At 35.7% G+C, this 16,966-nt stretch overlaps 1 protein-coding gene across 13 annotated transcripts; it reads right to left on the bottom strand.

Annotated features, from left to right (window-relative positions):
- Nucleotides 1–2,706: 2,706 nt before the first annotated feature.
- LOC132283076 (probable transcription factor KAN2) lies at nt 2,707–6,952 on the bottom strand. 13 transcript variants are annotated; one of them, XR_009471936.1, is made up of 5 exons: nt 6,754–6,948; nt 6,052–6,123; nt 5,012–5,175; nt 3,246–3,558; nt 2,707–3,056 (listed from the first exon to the last, which is right to left on the bottom strand). XR_009471936.1 is itself a non-coding variant. In XM_059784963.1 (5 exons), the coding sequence occupies exons 3-5, from the start codon at nt 5,664–5,666 to the stop codon at nt 2,865–2,867; spliced, it is 375 nt and encodes a 124-aa protein (XP_059640946.1). In that variant the 5' UTR covers nt 5,667–5,682; nt 6,052–6,123; nt 6,754–6,952; the 3' UTR covers nt 2,707–2,864. The 13 variants fall into 13 exon arrangements, 8 of the variants coding, with proteins under 8 accessions (XP_059640946.1, XP_059640945.1, XP_059640943.1 ...); XR_009471937.1 differs by having other exon boundaries at nt 2,707–3,052; XR_009471938.1 differs by having other exon boundaries at nt 2,707–3,008.
- Between the last annotated feature and the right edge of the window lie 10,014 nt (nt 6,953–16,966).

The raw sequence follows: 16,966 nt of genomic DNA, 5'->3' as shown, positions 1-16,966 counted from the left end.
ATTCAAGGTAAGACATGCATTTGGAGTCTAGAGTGGGAAGTTTATATTGGACTGTAATCCACAAAATCAGTTTCTGCTTGGGAATGGCAATGGAGTTCCAAACTAACCTGGACCAAGGTGCTGGGTTATGGGATTAGGAAATGGTTGCTATGGTATGTTTAAGGCTGTATTTCCCTGTGGGTCCTGCTGTCCAAATGAATTGGTCTTGTGTTAAGGGATTAGGAGGTTGGATGTTGTTTAGTTCAGGGAGGGTGGAGGTGAGTGTGGGAGGGAAGCTCCATGAGGTACCATTGATAAAGTCTCCTACCATTGCATTGGATGAGATACCTGCTAGTTGGATGATGGAGGAGGGATAGTTTAGGGAGAGGAGACCCCTGTCAAGCCAAAAATCATACCAGAAGTGGGTGGATTCTCCATTGCCTACCATATGTTTGATTAGTTTCCTTGCAAATGGCCTCAGTTGTAGTATCTTCCTGCAACTCCAAGAGCATAATTGTGGAATTTTGAGTGCCCAAAAGCATTGATCCTTGATAAGATAAGTCTTGCACCAGAGAATTCAAATTCTTTGATTCCTACCTGTTTTAAGCTCCCAAATGTGTTTAAGGATTGCAGCTCTGTTTGCGGCTTTAAGGTTGGGAAGACCTAGACCTCCATTGGTGATAGACTTGTAAACATTGCACCATTTAACCCTAGCACCAGTCTTCTTAAGGTCTGGACCAGTCCATAGAAACCTTCTGAGTAGTGCAGTGAGCTCATTAATTACCTTCTGTGGCAGTATGAAGATACTAGACCAGTTGTGTGGATACAAGCACAGATTTGATGAGAACAAGTCTTCCAGCATAGGAGAGGCTTCTAAAGGACCAATGGTGAATTCTTGCTGTGATTTTCTCAATCAAAATGTTACAATTTGGAGCTTTGAGTCTTGTAGAAATGAGAGGAACACCAAGGTGCTTTATGGGGAGAGAGCCAATTCCAACACCAAAAAAGTTAGAGTAGAGAAGCTCATTTGTGTGGTCAATGCCTGAAAAGAAGACTGAACTTTTTGTTAGGTTTATGGTTAGTCCAGAAAGTGAGGAGAAGAGATCCAGGGCTGACTTGAGGATGGATATGGATGTGATATCAGCATGGCAAAAGAGGAGAAGGTCATCGACAAATGAAATATGTGTGATTCCAACCTCCTTACATCTCCAATGGTATTTGAATCTAGGTGCTTGGGAGATAATCTTTTTGAGGATACCTGAAAGAATTTCCATGGAGATGACAAATAGTGTAGGGGACAATGGATCTCCTTGCCTTAAACCCTTAACACTATTAAAGTGACCATGCAATTCTCCATTAATGGCTATGGTAAAGGAAGGAGTTGTGATACAGGCTTTAATCCATTGTATAGTTTTGGCTGGGAAGCCTAACAATGCAAGGGAATCAAGGATGAAAGTCCAACTGACTGTGTCAAATGCTTTCATAAGATCCACTTTCCAACCACATCTAAGGGATGGTGTAGAGGCATGATATCCCCTCATCAGTTCATGAGCAAGGAGAACAGAATCTGTGATTTTCATTCCCTGGACAAAGGCAGTTTGTGTTGGCTCAATTATATATGGGAGAGATGGTTGCATTTTCATTGCAATGAGTTTTGCAATACATTTATAAATAACATTGCAACAGCTGATTGGTCTAAAGTCATTGAGAGTGGTTGGATTTTGGCACTTGGGAACTAGGGATAAGTAGGTAGAATTGTATTCTTTAAGAAGCTTACCATTTTGAAAGAACTCATTGACTGCCTTAGTGATGGTACCACCAATAATTGGCCAGCCTTTGTGGAAAAAATAGGCATTAAAGCCATATGGACCAGGTGCTTTGTCTTTGCTGATAAAGAAGATGCATTGCTTACTTTCAAGGTCTGTGGGAATTGATTCAAGGAGTGAGATGTGCTGGGGAGGGATGGTTTTGGTTATGAATGGTCTAAGGACTTCTTGGCCATGGTGAATAGGTGCATTATCACCTAGGAGGTGCTCGAAGTAATTGAGTGCTTCATTTTTAATGCCTTCTTGAATAGTTATAGGGTTACCAGTGGTTGAGGTGAGACTCAGGATCCTTTTAGAGTTTATCCTTGAGAGGAAGTATTGGAATCGCCAAGTTTCAGCCAAGTGACCCTTGACTTTTGCCTAATTCACTATAAGAAATTTGGTTTTTGGGGACAGTCCATTTTGTCCCTAAAAGCCCTAATACCGTCCCTAATGATCGAATTTGACCGTCCCTAATAGTTGCGTCACAAAAGCTTTTTATGGACAGTAAAAATTGTCCGTCCCTAAAAAAATCAACCTTTAGGGACGGACTTACTATCCCAAATAGGACCGTCCCCCTTTGACTTATTAGGGACGGACTTACTGTCCAAAATAAGACCGTCCCCTTTTGATTTATTAGGGACGGTATTTACTGTCCCTAATAATTAATATATTAAAGACAGTTTATTGTCCGTCCCTAATACAATACTTATTAGGCCCAATTTGTACTGTACCTAATAAGATTTATTATTATTATTATTATTATTAAATTTGTGACCGTTTATACTGTCCATGATACTTGATTATTATTATTATTATTATTTTTCCTCTATTGGATTTGTGTTCTAGAAAAACTACTAAATGACATCCACCTTATATATCAAAACATTGGAACTAAAAAGTACACACATCCACAATATCATTCTAGAAAGAAATATATATATTATCACGACAATACAATGCCAACAAACGAGCTCTTAATCTCACGAAGAAGTTACAAATTCTCTAGTTTTGTAAACAAGAACTAAAAAGTATTTACTAGCTGTTTTAACATCAAATGGTTTCAAACATCCTCAAAAATTAAAACATCATTTTAAATTGAATGCAGTCATGAAAATGTTGTTGCTGCAGCTGCTGTTGCTGCTCAAGTAGCTTCTGAATTGTATCCAACTTCTCTTCCAAACCAAAGGTGCTTCCCACGCTTAGCGGAGAACCTACTATATTCTGGACCGGAATCATATCACAAAGGATAAACTGAGCTGAGCTACCTATCTCCAGTGCATTAGAGCAACACATAACATAAAACACTAACTATCAACAAACATCATTTTCCGTATGACATGTGAATATTGAGGGGATATTGTTGCATAAATAATTTCATCATTTACTAGAACTGCTTTATTAAGTATTAGCCTTAACATGATAATTAAGGACAGACTAGTTGTGAGGAAATAAACTTACTGAAACCGATGAGTAAACATTCTCAAGCTGTTTAGCTATAAAAGTGTATGCATCAGATATGCAGCGCCTTGTAGCGAACATCATATCAGGAAGTTTCCAACACTAAAACAAAAACCTGATCTCTTAACCTGGTAATTTTTTAATTTTCTGTATTAAAAAAAAAATTACAAGTATTTGACATGAGTATAAACAAAATAAATAAATAAATAAATTAGGTGTATAACCTGTCCTAAGTCATGCTCAAGCCCTTTGCTGGAAATGGATATTCTTCGTGGTCAAGGTTTGGCACATCTTTTTCCAAATAAAGAATAGGCTAACAAAGTAAAAACAAAAAGAAAAGAAACAAACCAATGAATGTTTGGGACCATGTCAGAATATTTGAATTTCAATTAAAAAAAACATTGTAAGCCATAGTTCTTTTAAAGTTCTCTTTTGAAAATCCCTTAGTTTATTGGCATGGCCATGGAACCAAGCCTCCCTACTACCAACCAGTGCATTGAGATAATATTTGCTATCAATGGAAGGCTAGGCAGAATAAGAAAAAAGTAAATAGAGAAAGAAAGCTATCTTTTTACTCTCTTCTTTGTTCATATAAATAATTCTCTCCTTTTACATTTAGTGTTAATTGAAATAAAGTTGAAGTTACTACTCTACCAATGTGATAGCCCATTAACCCATTACATAAACACGATACCACGGAAATTTCAGAGGACACACAACTTTAGTACTAAGGTTTCCACAAAAGGGTTCATCACAGGGTTTAGCTTTGACACTAAGTTTCCTATTTGTGGGCCCTTTTTAATAGCCTTATCTAAGCCCACAAAATCCAAGGAAAAAGAGATCTCCATTTTTAGATGTTGCATTTCTCAAGTGGGATTATTCAATGTGTCATGGAATGGCAGGACTAGAGTGTGATTAATTTCTGTGTTAGTATTATGTTTCCTTTTCAACCACACTGAATAGATACTATTACTTGATCATGGAGTTTCAGTGCTAAAATGTCATGAACAGATAGATCAACTACTCTAATATGTGTGTGTGTGTATATATATATATATTAATGGAGACATGATTCACAGTTCACACAAATAAGACATAATCAAGTTTTTTTTTTCCTTAAAGAGTCTAAGACAATCAAGTTCACTTATGACATTTTTATCTCTCTTTAATAGATGCATATATACTTGCTAACAAGATTTTGAAGCCATAACTAATGCTAAAATAAGAAGAAAAAAATGTTACGACACATATGTTTTGGGAAATTAAAACAATTAAACAAATAAAAAAGAGCTCAAGGAGAAAAATATTCACAATAAATAGCACAAAAGCTAGAATTTATGATAAAAGATATGTATCCCATAATCTATTTTCTGTTGTGTTCTCAAAAACCAACTCACAACTAGGAACATTCTTTCCTATTCTTCTTAGTAATTGGAAATTAATACCAGTAATCGTCCAAGAAAAGCTATTTCACTACTAATAGATTTCTATATAATTATATGATATACATACAATCACAAAAAGAATGAAAATAAATCAAACATGTTATCAGACCACTTATGGGCTTAGAATTTTACTGTCATTCCCCAAAAAAAAAAAAAAAAAAAAAAAAAAATTTATTTTCCCTATTTTTCCCATAGCAACAAATTAAGTCAAATGGAAACAAATTAATGTTGAATTAATGAGCTTGAAAATTTCATTTACTTGTTAATAAGGATGAGAACACAATAATTTGAAAACTAATTAGGACAGCTAGCTAGATTCACCTTGAAGGGTTGCTCGATCAAAAGCCCATGAGAGTCATTGTCTTGATGCACATTTGATCTTGGATGCTGAATTGATAGCTCAGACCTTTTAGGGTTCTCAATATCAAACATTAAATCCTCAGAATTATCTCCGGATGACCCATTATCAAACACATCTGATTGACCTAAATCAACAAAAATAAATAAACCCCAGTATGTTTACATCCTTCCAATTAATGTTTCAAAATAATTCATAGAAATAAGCATAAAAGAGCTATAACAAAAGAAAGCAAAGTACAAGCTATAACAAAATATAACTAAATTTAACCCACCTACTTCTCATATTTACATTTTCTTCCACAACCCATGAATCTTTCTTTCATTTATAATTCTTTTAATTCTAAATTTTTATTTTCCACGGCCAGAAATCAAATTTTGTTCTTTTCTACAATTTTTTTTTTTTTTTTTTTTTTAAAAATTTCTACATTTCTATATCAATCAAAGAATAGTAATAAAATAAAATAAATTTCAGTTTTGGTATAACTCAATATATAACATAAATCAAATAACATTAATAAAGTTTCAAGACATCACACAACACTTAAAGAAGATATGCTTAAAGATCGAAGATATTAAAGACAAAGGAGAAAGAAATACCTTTAAAGTTGAATGCCATTAAGTCAATATAAAGACTTCTACGCAAGAACAAAGAGGCATTAGAATTATGTGACTTATCTGTCATTATCATTTTTTTCAGTCTACTTCTATAGATACCTTCCTTTCAAACTATTGTTTTTTGTTACTCTGTTAGCAAAGAAATTCCATCAAAAAAATAGGTGATATTTTAGACTACATTAAAGACCAAATAGAAAATCACAATCAGAATCTAGTTAAGTTTCCAAATAAGCAAGAAATTAAAATTTAATAGCTGCGATGGATAATAGCAAGCCTAAGGAGATAGAAATTAAAATCAAAGACTAATAGAAAAACTAAACCAAGAGGTAGATATAATTAAAGAAACGTAAGCAAGAAATTAAAATTTACAGAATATATATATTTACCTAGTGGAAGCCGAGAAACAGGCGATGACGCTGATCCTCTGTCCACTTTCATATTAATGCACTCTCCACAAGCTATAACAAAAGAAAGCAAAGTACAAGATTCTTGAAGAAAAGGGAAAGTCAAAAAGGGGCAATTTTCTTCTCATCTTCTTAAGTAGGAACAGCTCCTAAGCAACAATCCAAGATTGGAATTGAGTTCAAGCTTTCCCTAGATCTAGACCTTAAAAAGAAACTTGAAAGGAAAATTAAGTCTAAGCCGTCAATATAACAACAATTTTTAGCTTTTAATGACTTGCTTGAAAAATAACTTGTGAATTAGCACATAGACGACTTGTTTTTTTATGCATGTAGTCAATTAAAGGTTGTAAAATATTAATTTTCTTGTAGTGTATATGTATATAAAGGATATATATACATATATATATGGGATAAATTAATAAAGATAGAAAGTTCAAAAAACCTGTATGATTTTCCACAGCGATTCAGACTCATATGACAAGCCTTTTCTAGATTTGTAATTTACCCCTTCAATTGTTAGGCCTTTTGCAATTTCGAAACCCTAGAAAAAACTAGGGTGAGGATCATGAAACCCAAGTGGGTTATATGAATGTCAAAACGGAAAATGGAGGTTCTCTGAAAATCGAAGAAAAAGGCTCAAATTTGAATAATCCCTAAAAATTTTTAAAAATAAAAACGTTGTACCTCAGGATCATAATCTTGTGATTCGCTGAAGATTGAAGACTCTTTGAACAGGTGCTATTGAATTCGGTGAAAATCAAGCCCAAAGAATGTTTGATTACGAGGTATGGTCTTCAGATTTCGTGCCAGTGGAAGGCGTCTGCAACTTTTGAGATCGAAGAATTGAAGAGGTTTGTGACGGTGTAAGAGGTTTGCAAATGATATAGGGTTTACTAAATTTTTTTAGATTAAAACGACGTAGTTTGATGGGCTTCCCTATTTTGTAAAATAAAATAATTTTATATGTTTCATTTTTGCCCGCGTACAATGGCGCCAAACAAAAGAAAATTGAAGCACTAAGTTTGGCGCTATTTTTTTTTTTTTTTGGTGGAATTAGGGACGGTCTTAGATAGACTGTGCCAAAAAGAAACGTTTGTAAGGACGGGTTTTTGAGGTTTGGTGACGTATCAAATTGACCGTCCCTAAAGGCTGTTATTAGGGACGGTAAAATTTGCTCGTCCCTAATAATAAGATCTTTAGGGATGAGTTTTAGAGATATGGTGACATATCAGATTGACCATCCCTAAAGGCTGTTAATAGGGACGGTAAAATTTGCCCATCCCTAATAATAAAATCTTTAGGGACAGGTTTTAATGCGCCACTAAAAGACTGTCCCTAATAGCCTAATTTCTTGTAGTGATTACATCCTCCTCAACTAACAGAAGTTTGGAATGTTCTAATGAGAGGGCTTTTTCAAGGTTCCTGAGGACTATATCTGAGGGATTGTGGTCAAGCTCTGATTGGTAGCAGTCAAGTTCCACCTTGATCTTGGAGATTTCCTTTTGCAAGTTTGTGAAATTTTCTCTACATACTTCTCTTAGAGGCTGCTTTAAGGATTTAAGCTTTTGGACAGCTTGGAACATTGAGGTTCAATGAATGAAGACTTTCCATTTCCTGTCAACAATGGGGAGAAAAGGGGGATGGGAGTACTATGCATTGAAGAATTTAAATTGGATTGTTTTGTGAGAGTTCTGTGTAATGGTGAGTTTAACAATCATGGGGCTGTGGTCTGAGCCCCCTTGTGGGAGAAAGGTACATTCTGATTGGGGAAACATAATGTGCCATAGGGGGTTAATAAGCACCCTGTCCAACTTTTTGGCAATGCAGGCATCACCATGACTTTGGTTATTCCATGTAAAGAAGATTCCCTTGTATCTCAGATTTTCAAGCTCGGCATCAATAAGGCAGTCTCTGAATTCAGCTATTGCAGGTATGATTCTGTTAGAGCCTCCATTTTTCTCATTGGTATTGGCAATGATGTTGAAATCCCCCATTCCAAGCCATGAGGATGAAGAGGAGAAGGTGGAGTGGGAAGTAAGGTCCAGCCAAAGAGCCCTTCTTTCAATTGCACAGTTGGAGCCATAAACAAATGAGATGTTAAATAAGATAGAGGAGCCAATGATGGAAGTGGTGCAATGGATAACTTGTCTTGACTCAGAGAGAACAGTAAGATTGATCTTGTTTGGATTCCACATTATCCATATACTTCCTAAGTGGGAGGGAGTATAGTTATAAGTGACTGACCAGTGTGTAGCAATTCTTTTGTGAATGGAATTGATTTTTGCCAAGGCAACCTTGGTTTTAATAATGGAGAGAATGTCAATTTTGTGCTCAGAGATCAATTTTTTGATCTCCAACTGCTTTAAGAGGCCATTTAGACCTCTAATATTCCAACCAAGGATGGAAATCATTGGGAAAGGGGTTTAGTGTTACCTCTCAAGTACCTTAGACCATTGGAGCTGGAAGGTACAAACTCTTGGATGAACTTTGCTTTTTTGCTTTTGAATTTCTTTAGTTCATTCTTTTTTGTTGTAGCTGCAGGTTCATCATGCAGAAGTGTTGCCTCATTTAGATTTCCTGGGGGTACATCCTCATCCTGAACACTGGAGGGAGGTGAATTATCTGTAGACACAGCTTCTTCAATCATGCATCCATTTTGGAGTGGAGAAAATATATTCCTGAATGCAGCAAAGGTTGAATCAGTGGGACTTGGGATGCTGGTTTCTTGTTTGTTCTTGGTTTGGTTAGTGATAACTTGGATGTTAAAGGAGGAGAGATCAATTGTTATCTTGTTTTCCCCATGGGAGTGGTCCAAAGGGGAGTTGAGAGTGGTGTTTGAGGGCCTTCTGAGGAGTGAGGTGGGAAGTGAGTTTTGTTGGGGAGATTGTGGGATGGAGTGTGATGGTGAGTCATTGGATGAGGAGGGATCAGAAGTGATTGTTTTCCCCTTCCTCTTTTTAGAAACAATTTCCCAATTATCATGATGATTGTTGGGTGAGATTTGTGTTATGGAGCTTGGATTGTACAGAGCAGTAACAGGGCAGGTTGACTCATTGTGGAAAAGGGTATTGCAGGTCCTACAGAACTTAGGAAGCCACTGATATTCAACACCAATGTCAATGAAGGAGTTGCAGTCCATCTTGAGCTTGACAGTGCTTGGCAACGGTTGAGCCATGTTGACTTCAATGCAAATTTTAGCTTCTCCCTTTCTTTAGTTGCTCTGTCAGCATAAAGGGGGATGCCAATATTGCTTGCAATGATACTGAGCCCTTTGCCAGTCCAGTAATTCTTTGGGATATTATAGAACTTGACTTATATTGGTAAAATTGTGTTGGGGTTAGAGGATAGAGTAGAGGGTGAAGATTGATCCATTTTTCTGAGAATGAGAGGCTTGCTTACTATGGACCATGGGCCATGAGCAAAGATATTATCAACAACTCTTTTGAACTTGAACCCGAATAAGTAGGAGCCATTTTCCCCTGCAATGGTGGCTGTTAGTCCATGGTGGCTCCAGAGTCTTTGTGCTGCAACTTGCATAGCTTTAAATGGGAGTCTTTTGTGGGGGTATATACCAACAATATGGTAGGAAGACCAAAAGAAATTTCCTTCTTGCACAATCTCCAGCGGAGGATCAACGTAACCTGCTGAGGGGGGTGCAATAAATTCAAGGGCCATTACATCTGTGGGACTGTGAGTTCTAACAATATCCGCCCAGGTTTTGTTAAATTGGTGGATAGGGACAACAGTGGTAGTGGTGATGCGAGTTGGTAGATGTGGTGAGGGGTTCACTGTGGGAATGATAGTGTCACAGTCAATACTTTTGACTAACTAGCCATTTGGGGTAGAACAGATAATCTTTTGGTGAGTTGGTAAGTTGCCAGAGCATACAATAGGGGTGAGGCTATGATGTAGCTGTGACATAAGGGGACATGTGGGTGAGTTTGAATTCTAATTCAAATTTGAATTTGTATGTGGAGGTGTGTGACTGACGTGGTGGTTGGGGTGGTGGTGGAGGGTTGTGCAGTTTTGCTGTTGCTGTTCCGGCAGATGAGGTGGATGAAGGGATTCATCATCATGTGGGGAGGTGATGTGGTTTGGTTATTTAGTGCGTAAGGTTCATTCTCGGCAAAAAGCTTGGTTACTCCATCCTCACCAGCCCGTAGTTACCTAAGTTCAGTGACTATCTCTTTCAGCTCAAGGAACAGAGTTGAGAACCCATAAGCCTCCTTTAACATACCTTGGACCTTCACCAGCTCCAACTCCTGTTCCTGAAGAAGAGACTTGAGCCTTGCAATTTCTTCAATGAGCTCAAATTTTTCAGCATCCATAACCGCCGCATCAATGCCATCAAGAAGTAAGACCACATCGTGAACTTCAAGCCCAGAGGGGTTTAAGAGCCTGTCATTTTGCAATGCACGCCTAACCTTTTCTTTCGTAACTCCTGTAACTGAAGGTGAACGTGGAAGTAGGTGATTAGGATCATTATGTCTTGATGTGTTGGAGGAATTTTTCTTGTCCACAATATTTTTCGTGGGTGGAAGTGGTGGTTTGGCTGTATTAAGGGTTTTGAGATAAGTGACAACTTTTTCTTGTATAGGACGGGAGGGTATTGTTTTGTGACTATTGTTTAGGTTGGATGGAGTCTGATACAGTTTGAGAGGGTGGTGGAGGGATTTTGAATTGTTAGCTGGTAAGAATGGTGGTTTTAGATGATTCGATGGCCGGCGATGGAAGTCAGGGGGTTTCATGATAGAGAGAGAGAGTATGACCATAGAGTTGTGTCCAGTTTCTTTGTTTATGTGAGAGTATATCTTTTTCATTTGTCTCCTCTCGTACCATGCTGCAAAATATTCATAAAAAATATGAGAATATAATTCAAATGGCGAGTAGGACATCTTAAGCAGCATGGTCATTTACATAAAAATTGAATCTTAAAAAACATGATGATTAAGGAAATGAACTACAAAAAATCAGATCGTATACGATATTTTTCAACTTTTAGAAAACGAGTATGCATTGTTTGACAAAAATGAGGCGAAAGTGAGAGACGATTCACTGATTAGTTCTAAATGTTTGAAAATGCATTAAAATAATTGTTGAATACCACTTGGCGTCGCTTAGATGTCCTGTAGATAATGAAATCATTCTACCATTTCTCATAATTAAATAAACTCAATATTCATGAATATCACGAGAAATCAGAAGCATCATAATTCATGAAATATTACAATAATGTTTACTACTAAAATTAATATCTATCAACCATTATGGTTGGGCCACTTTGGTAGCTTCCAACATTTACATAATATGAATATTAAATTAGCTAGTAACAAATTTATGATTAATTATATCTACTACAAAAATTAATATTCATCAATCATTATGATTGGGTTTCCAATCTTCACATAATATGAATATTAAATAAGACACTGATTAATTCATCATTAAGTTACCCATTTAACATTATACATACATTTTAGTGATTCCAATTTTGCCATTTTTCGATTTTTGGAGTTTTCTGATTTTTCAAGGGCATTTTTGTTTTTTTGTCGTTTTTCGTACCGGACACTGCGGAGTGTGCCGGTTGTGTCCGAGAGTTGTTTGGGGCATTTCATTGAGCCTAGAACTCTTTGAAATGCTAGGGTGATTATTTTTGTATTTTCAGCGCTGGACGGTCCTGTGTAGGACCCGCTGCCGGAATTTTTGCATCCGGGGATTTTGGTGGGATCCGTTTGCATCATAATCATTTTAATTAATGTGTTACATGTGACTATTTTATAGTTGGTGCATATGTATGTAATTGTGGTATAAATTGATAAAGAAAAGAAAAAAGAAAATAAAATACTTTTGGTGGGACCCACACAATTTTTATTAGGTGGCTGTGAGACCACATTTTGATCTCATTTTCTCTATTCCTTCTCTCACTCCTGCAAGTCTCTCTTTCTCCCATTCTAGACTCATTTTTTTTTTTTTTTCTTGGCTTCAAGATGCAATTCTTGATTACTCCTTCAATATTTGGCAATTTTGGAAGCCGTTTGTGGCAAATTGAAGCTCACGACGAGATCTACAAGTTGATCGGAGCGATTTCTAGTTTGGTGCATTCTAGGAGATTTGGGATCTAGGGCACACAAATTGGGGCTTTTCCTCATTTAAGGTAGGGGTGTTCTAATACATGATATCTTATGCTTTTGTGAGTTAATTCTTTATAAATTGTTAAATTGCATGCTTAATTAGTTAAGTTATTTCACATTGTTTAAATATTACATTTGGAAGATGTGTTTTTGTGAAAATTGATATAATGTGTATAAGCATGCCTATGTGAAATAGAATTTGTGTTTTGTATGCCTAATTAACTTGAATCCTTGCAAAATTGCTTATGTGTTGTATATATGTTGAAGGGAAACATGATTACCTATTTTAGAGATTTAGATTACAAAGTGTCTGTGAAATTCCATGGTTGAATTCATAATGAGAAGCATGAAGCATTCATGCATTCATTGGGAAAGGATAAAAATGAAAAATGTTTTGAAAGCAAATGAAACCATTTTGGGGAAATGACTTTGAAAGATGTTTGTGAAAACCGGACGCCTAGGAGGCACCTAGTGGTCCGTGTTGTTAGTGTAGTCTAGAAGGGAGTATGGTTGAACTAACTAGGCCGGATGCGACGCCTTGGAGGTGCCTTGTGGTCGTGGATAGTTAGTCAACCCTTCATTCGTGATGCCTTGGAGGTGCCTTGGGTCGGATTACACTAACGGTTTGGATGTTGAAACTGAAATGTTTCAGAAATAGGGAGCGACATAAGCATGGCATTGCATTTCATCGGCATACATGGCATATTTGTGACTTGGATGACATTTGTGTTTACACTGGATATTATAGTTATGGTTTGCGTCCCTGTATAGTATGATCCCGTGCTCTTGCTTTCTATTCTATATGTGAATTCACGGGGTCATAAGAAGTGTGTCTTAGACACTTCTTACTGAGCTTTATGTTCACCCCTTTATTATCTAACATTTTTCAGCATACGGAAAAGAAGTAGCGGACCACAATCCACCCCGGCCTTAGCTTAGAGTAGGAAAATGTCTCTTATTGCTATCTTTTGTATTTGGGCTTAATTTTGTATAATGTCGACTCAAAATGTATTATTTTGCAACATGTGATGTATTTGGGTTCATTTTGTATATGGCCATTGGGGAAATGTAATTAAGTTTTAATTACACTAAATTCTTTAGTGCATTTTAAGTAACGTGTGGTAATTTATGTTAACAATATGGTGGTTTTTATTGTATTAGGTGTTGAAATGTATTTAAACATGTACGCGAGTGTAGTGGTGTAGGTGGTTGTGTATCAAAGTTGGTGTATCTTGATTTCCTTCCGACAGTGGCATTTTGGGTAAGGATAACCCAACCAGTCGACGTAAAATCCTATACGTCGACCGGATGACCTGAACCAGTCGACGTGAAATTCTCACACGTCGACCGGTATCTTGGCAGTGAGCATTTCCACTGTACAAGTCTTTAACCAGTCGACGTGTAGCCTTCCATACTTCAACCGGTATCTTGGCAGTAAGCATTTCCACTGTACAAGTCTTTAACCAGTTGACGTGTAGCCTTTCATACGTCGACCGGTATCCTGTCAGTGGGTTTTTCCACTATTCACGTCCCAAACCAGTTGACGTGTGATGTATACACGTTGACCGGTTCCTGCGTAGTAAACATTTATGACTTATTTTCCCATTTTGCCCTTGACCACTCACTCAAGTGTATTGTTGCACATTATAAGGTCTAGTAAAATACAAAAAAAATCATATTTTAACCATGGGAATGACTATATTGCCCCGGCCATTATCTTATTTATTATATGATAAAAGTAAATGACTATTTTGCCCTTTGAGTCTCAGACCATTAGAATTGTGACAAATGACCATCTTGTCCTTGTTGGACTTTAATATACAAATTAAACGTGAAATGACCATATTACCCTTGGACAATTTTGGGTCAGGCAGGGATCCGTTTAATGATCTGAATCCAGTGGATTTGGGTCGTTACACACATACTCATACTAATCGATTTAAATTTAAGTAAGTTCGATCCCAGAAATTTAATAGTCAAAAAATTCAATAAAAATATCTTTTTACTTTATATACATAATAAAATATATTATTTTTATTTTCAAACTTGAAGATCATAATTGAATCAATTTAAAATTGATTCTCCATCGTGTATGTATGTTTGGGTACTAAACAATAATTTATTTGCATGTCCAATAAAGTCAAATTTCTAGACTCACACATTATTCTAGAAATTTTAATTTCTAATAAAATAAATAACTATATGTACTTTATGTATTAAATTATTTATTATTCTTTAGATAATTAAAAATAAAATCGTTTATATCAGACAATAATTGGTAAAACAATGAACTTTTTTCAAATAGCAACAAGATGCCATTAAAACTTTCAGTAATTAAATCAGGCTCGAAAATCAAGATACCCAAGTTAGTTTGGTGTTCACAAAATTCATCCAATATTAAAATTAGTATATAATAATACACATATTCCTTTTCAAAATCATGTACGAAAAGGAAATTTCTTCATTTTATTATACACATGCATACATACATTGTAATATCCCGTAAATGAATATTATTATACATGTATTTATATATACATATTTATTGACCTATATTGTTACATAGGAATTATTTTTAAAAAAAATTAGATAGGTGATTGTATTTAAAAGGGGATAACAGAGTTATCATTTAATTTATTTTGAAATTTAAAAGAGTTCTTATTGAACTCAACCATTGGATATATATATATGGATATAGCTAGACGTGTATTCAGTTTTTTTTATGTACGTCGCTATCCCGAGGATTTTTAAGCGTTCGTTATTGTGAAATGAAGAAAAACTCAAGTGGTGATTGCATTTCAAGCAAGTTAATTCTTGCTTATATCCTGTATATAATTATGTGATTGATAGTAAATGATTATCTATGAATTAATTATAGCACTCATGATGTTAAAGATTTTGGTTAGAGTAGTAGAAGTTGTATATATAATTCTTGAATCCGGAAGTGACTTTTCTTAAATTGCAAAGTTGCTATTTGTTTCATCTGCAGTCTAGATCTTATATACAAAAATAGATTATTTCTTTATTATGGGTTTTCCTGTAAGGGGGTGATGTTACTAGTATGATTTATGAAGTATGGTAAAAGGGCTAGTTGGTGGACTGTGATGAGTGCTGAAAAGTGTGTATTTAAACCCCTTAAGCTTAGGTATTCTAGAACCTTTATCTACTTTATTTTACCGTTTTGTATGGATTTCGTGTTATTTCCATTTTCAAGTACTTATTCCCAAAATAAGCTAACTCAGCCAAATAAGAGCATAATTGAAGCAATTCTGGGATTAATCAAAGAAAGGAGTAAAGTAGAGCAAAAGGAAGTAAACGGTGGAATTTCAGCAACTTCGATCAATCTCAAGAAAAGTTCGATTGATCCAACTTTCATCGATCTCAGCACTTCAAGATTGATCTGAGCCATGTTTGTCCCTGTTCAAAGATCTTAAAAGTTCGATCGATCCAACTTCCTTCTTCGATCGATCGAACATTCTTGTCCTTATCCAAATGATTGATCTTATCCAGTTGTACCACCCTACCAACCACTTTTGTCCTTTTCCCAAAAATATCTTCAAAATATCTCAGATTTATTTTTATCCAAAAAGGCGCCGCCATTAAGAATCGATCAAACTTCAGTTCGATAGATCTCAGTCATGTTCGATCGATCCAAGTCCAAGGTTCGATCGATCGAACTTCTTCCGGTGCGAAAAAGTTTAATTTCTAACTCACAAAAGTTGTCCTTTATCCAATCATTGGGGAATATTTGTTGTACGACCCCAGCCTATTTTGGGTGTCATTTGACCTACATATATAAGGATAAAGATTACTTTTTGTAACAGAGAACATAAAGGATCATATTGTATTATCTCATATCATACCATACCTTAGAGAACTCTTAGAGAGAAAGCAAAGAAGATGAGGAGGCTAGAGACATCATTGGAGACTCTTCATCAACTAAGGAGCAGATTTCTTCCATGGAGCTTGCCCTTGAGGGTTGGAGGACATCATCCATGAGTGGCTAGACATCCTCTTGGGCTAGAGTTAGCCCTAAGCATGCTTTCTATTTCTTGATTTATGTATTTTTGAGGGGATTTGTATTGTGATTCATGTCTTGACACTTTTATATATATAGATCTTGTTTCTTCAGTGATTTATATGGTTTAATGATTCCAATTGATCATTTCATTCTATCCATATGTCTATATATGCTAGAATAGATATTCATGTGTTTGTCTCTATTTCTTGTGTTATTGATGCATGTCGATGTGTGTTGATACTATAGATCTAGAGATTGTCAAGACTTAGTACTTAATGTCATGTTCTTGTAGTTTATTTGATGGTTTATACTCATTTCTTGATGAATTGTGCCTCTCCCTTAGTTTAATTAGTTTAATTTTATGTCATTAGCTTAGTTGTAGTGTAGTTGTTAAATGGGAGGACAATCCATGCTTGTTGTTGATGTTCCATACTTATGAAAATCAAGTAACATGTATCTCTAACCTTGTGATGTGTTTGGATTGTGAGCTTAAAGAAAAGAATAATAACTTAATTTGATATGTTGTGCTATCCACCATGTTGTTTAAACAATATATGCTTAATTTGTTATCCATGCTTGTTGAAACAACCACACACACACACTTTATTGCAATACATGTTCTTCCCCTCATTAATCATTCATTAAAGGTGTAGAAAAGCTATGTTTAGTGGTGATCTCTAAACCCAAAGATCTCTCTCTATCTTTTATTCTCTCTATTGCATTATTGCGTACTTTAGTTTAATTT

Source organism: Cornus florida, unplaced genomic scaffold, assembly GCF_030987335.1.
Source record: "Cornus florida cultivar Cherokee Brave unplaced genomic scaffold, ASM3098733v1 CherokeeBrave_3.0.0_Hap2_Chr11, whole genome shotgun sequence".
Taxonomy (NCBI): Eukaryota; Viridiplantae; Streptophyta; class Magnoliopsida; order Cornales; family Cornaceae; genus Cornus; species Cornus florida.
Note: the sequence above shows the minus strand (reverse complement) of the source record. Positions and strands in the feature narration are given on the sequence as shown.

Coding starts and splice junctions, on each gene's coding strand:
- LOC132283076 (XM_059784960.1), bottom strand. CDS start 6,103: ATGAAAGTGGACAGAGGATCAGCGTCATCGCCTGTTTCTCGGCTTCCA. Junction 5,176..6,051: donor TGTTTCTCGGCTTCCACTAG/GTAAATATATAT, acceptor TTGTTGATTTAG/GTCAATCAGATGTGTTTGAT. Junction 3,057..5,011: donor TGATCGAGCAACCCTTCAAG/GTGAATCTAGCT, acceptor AATGCACTGGAG/ATAGGTAGCTCAGCTCAGTT.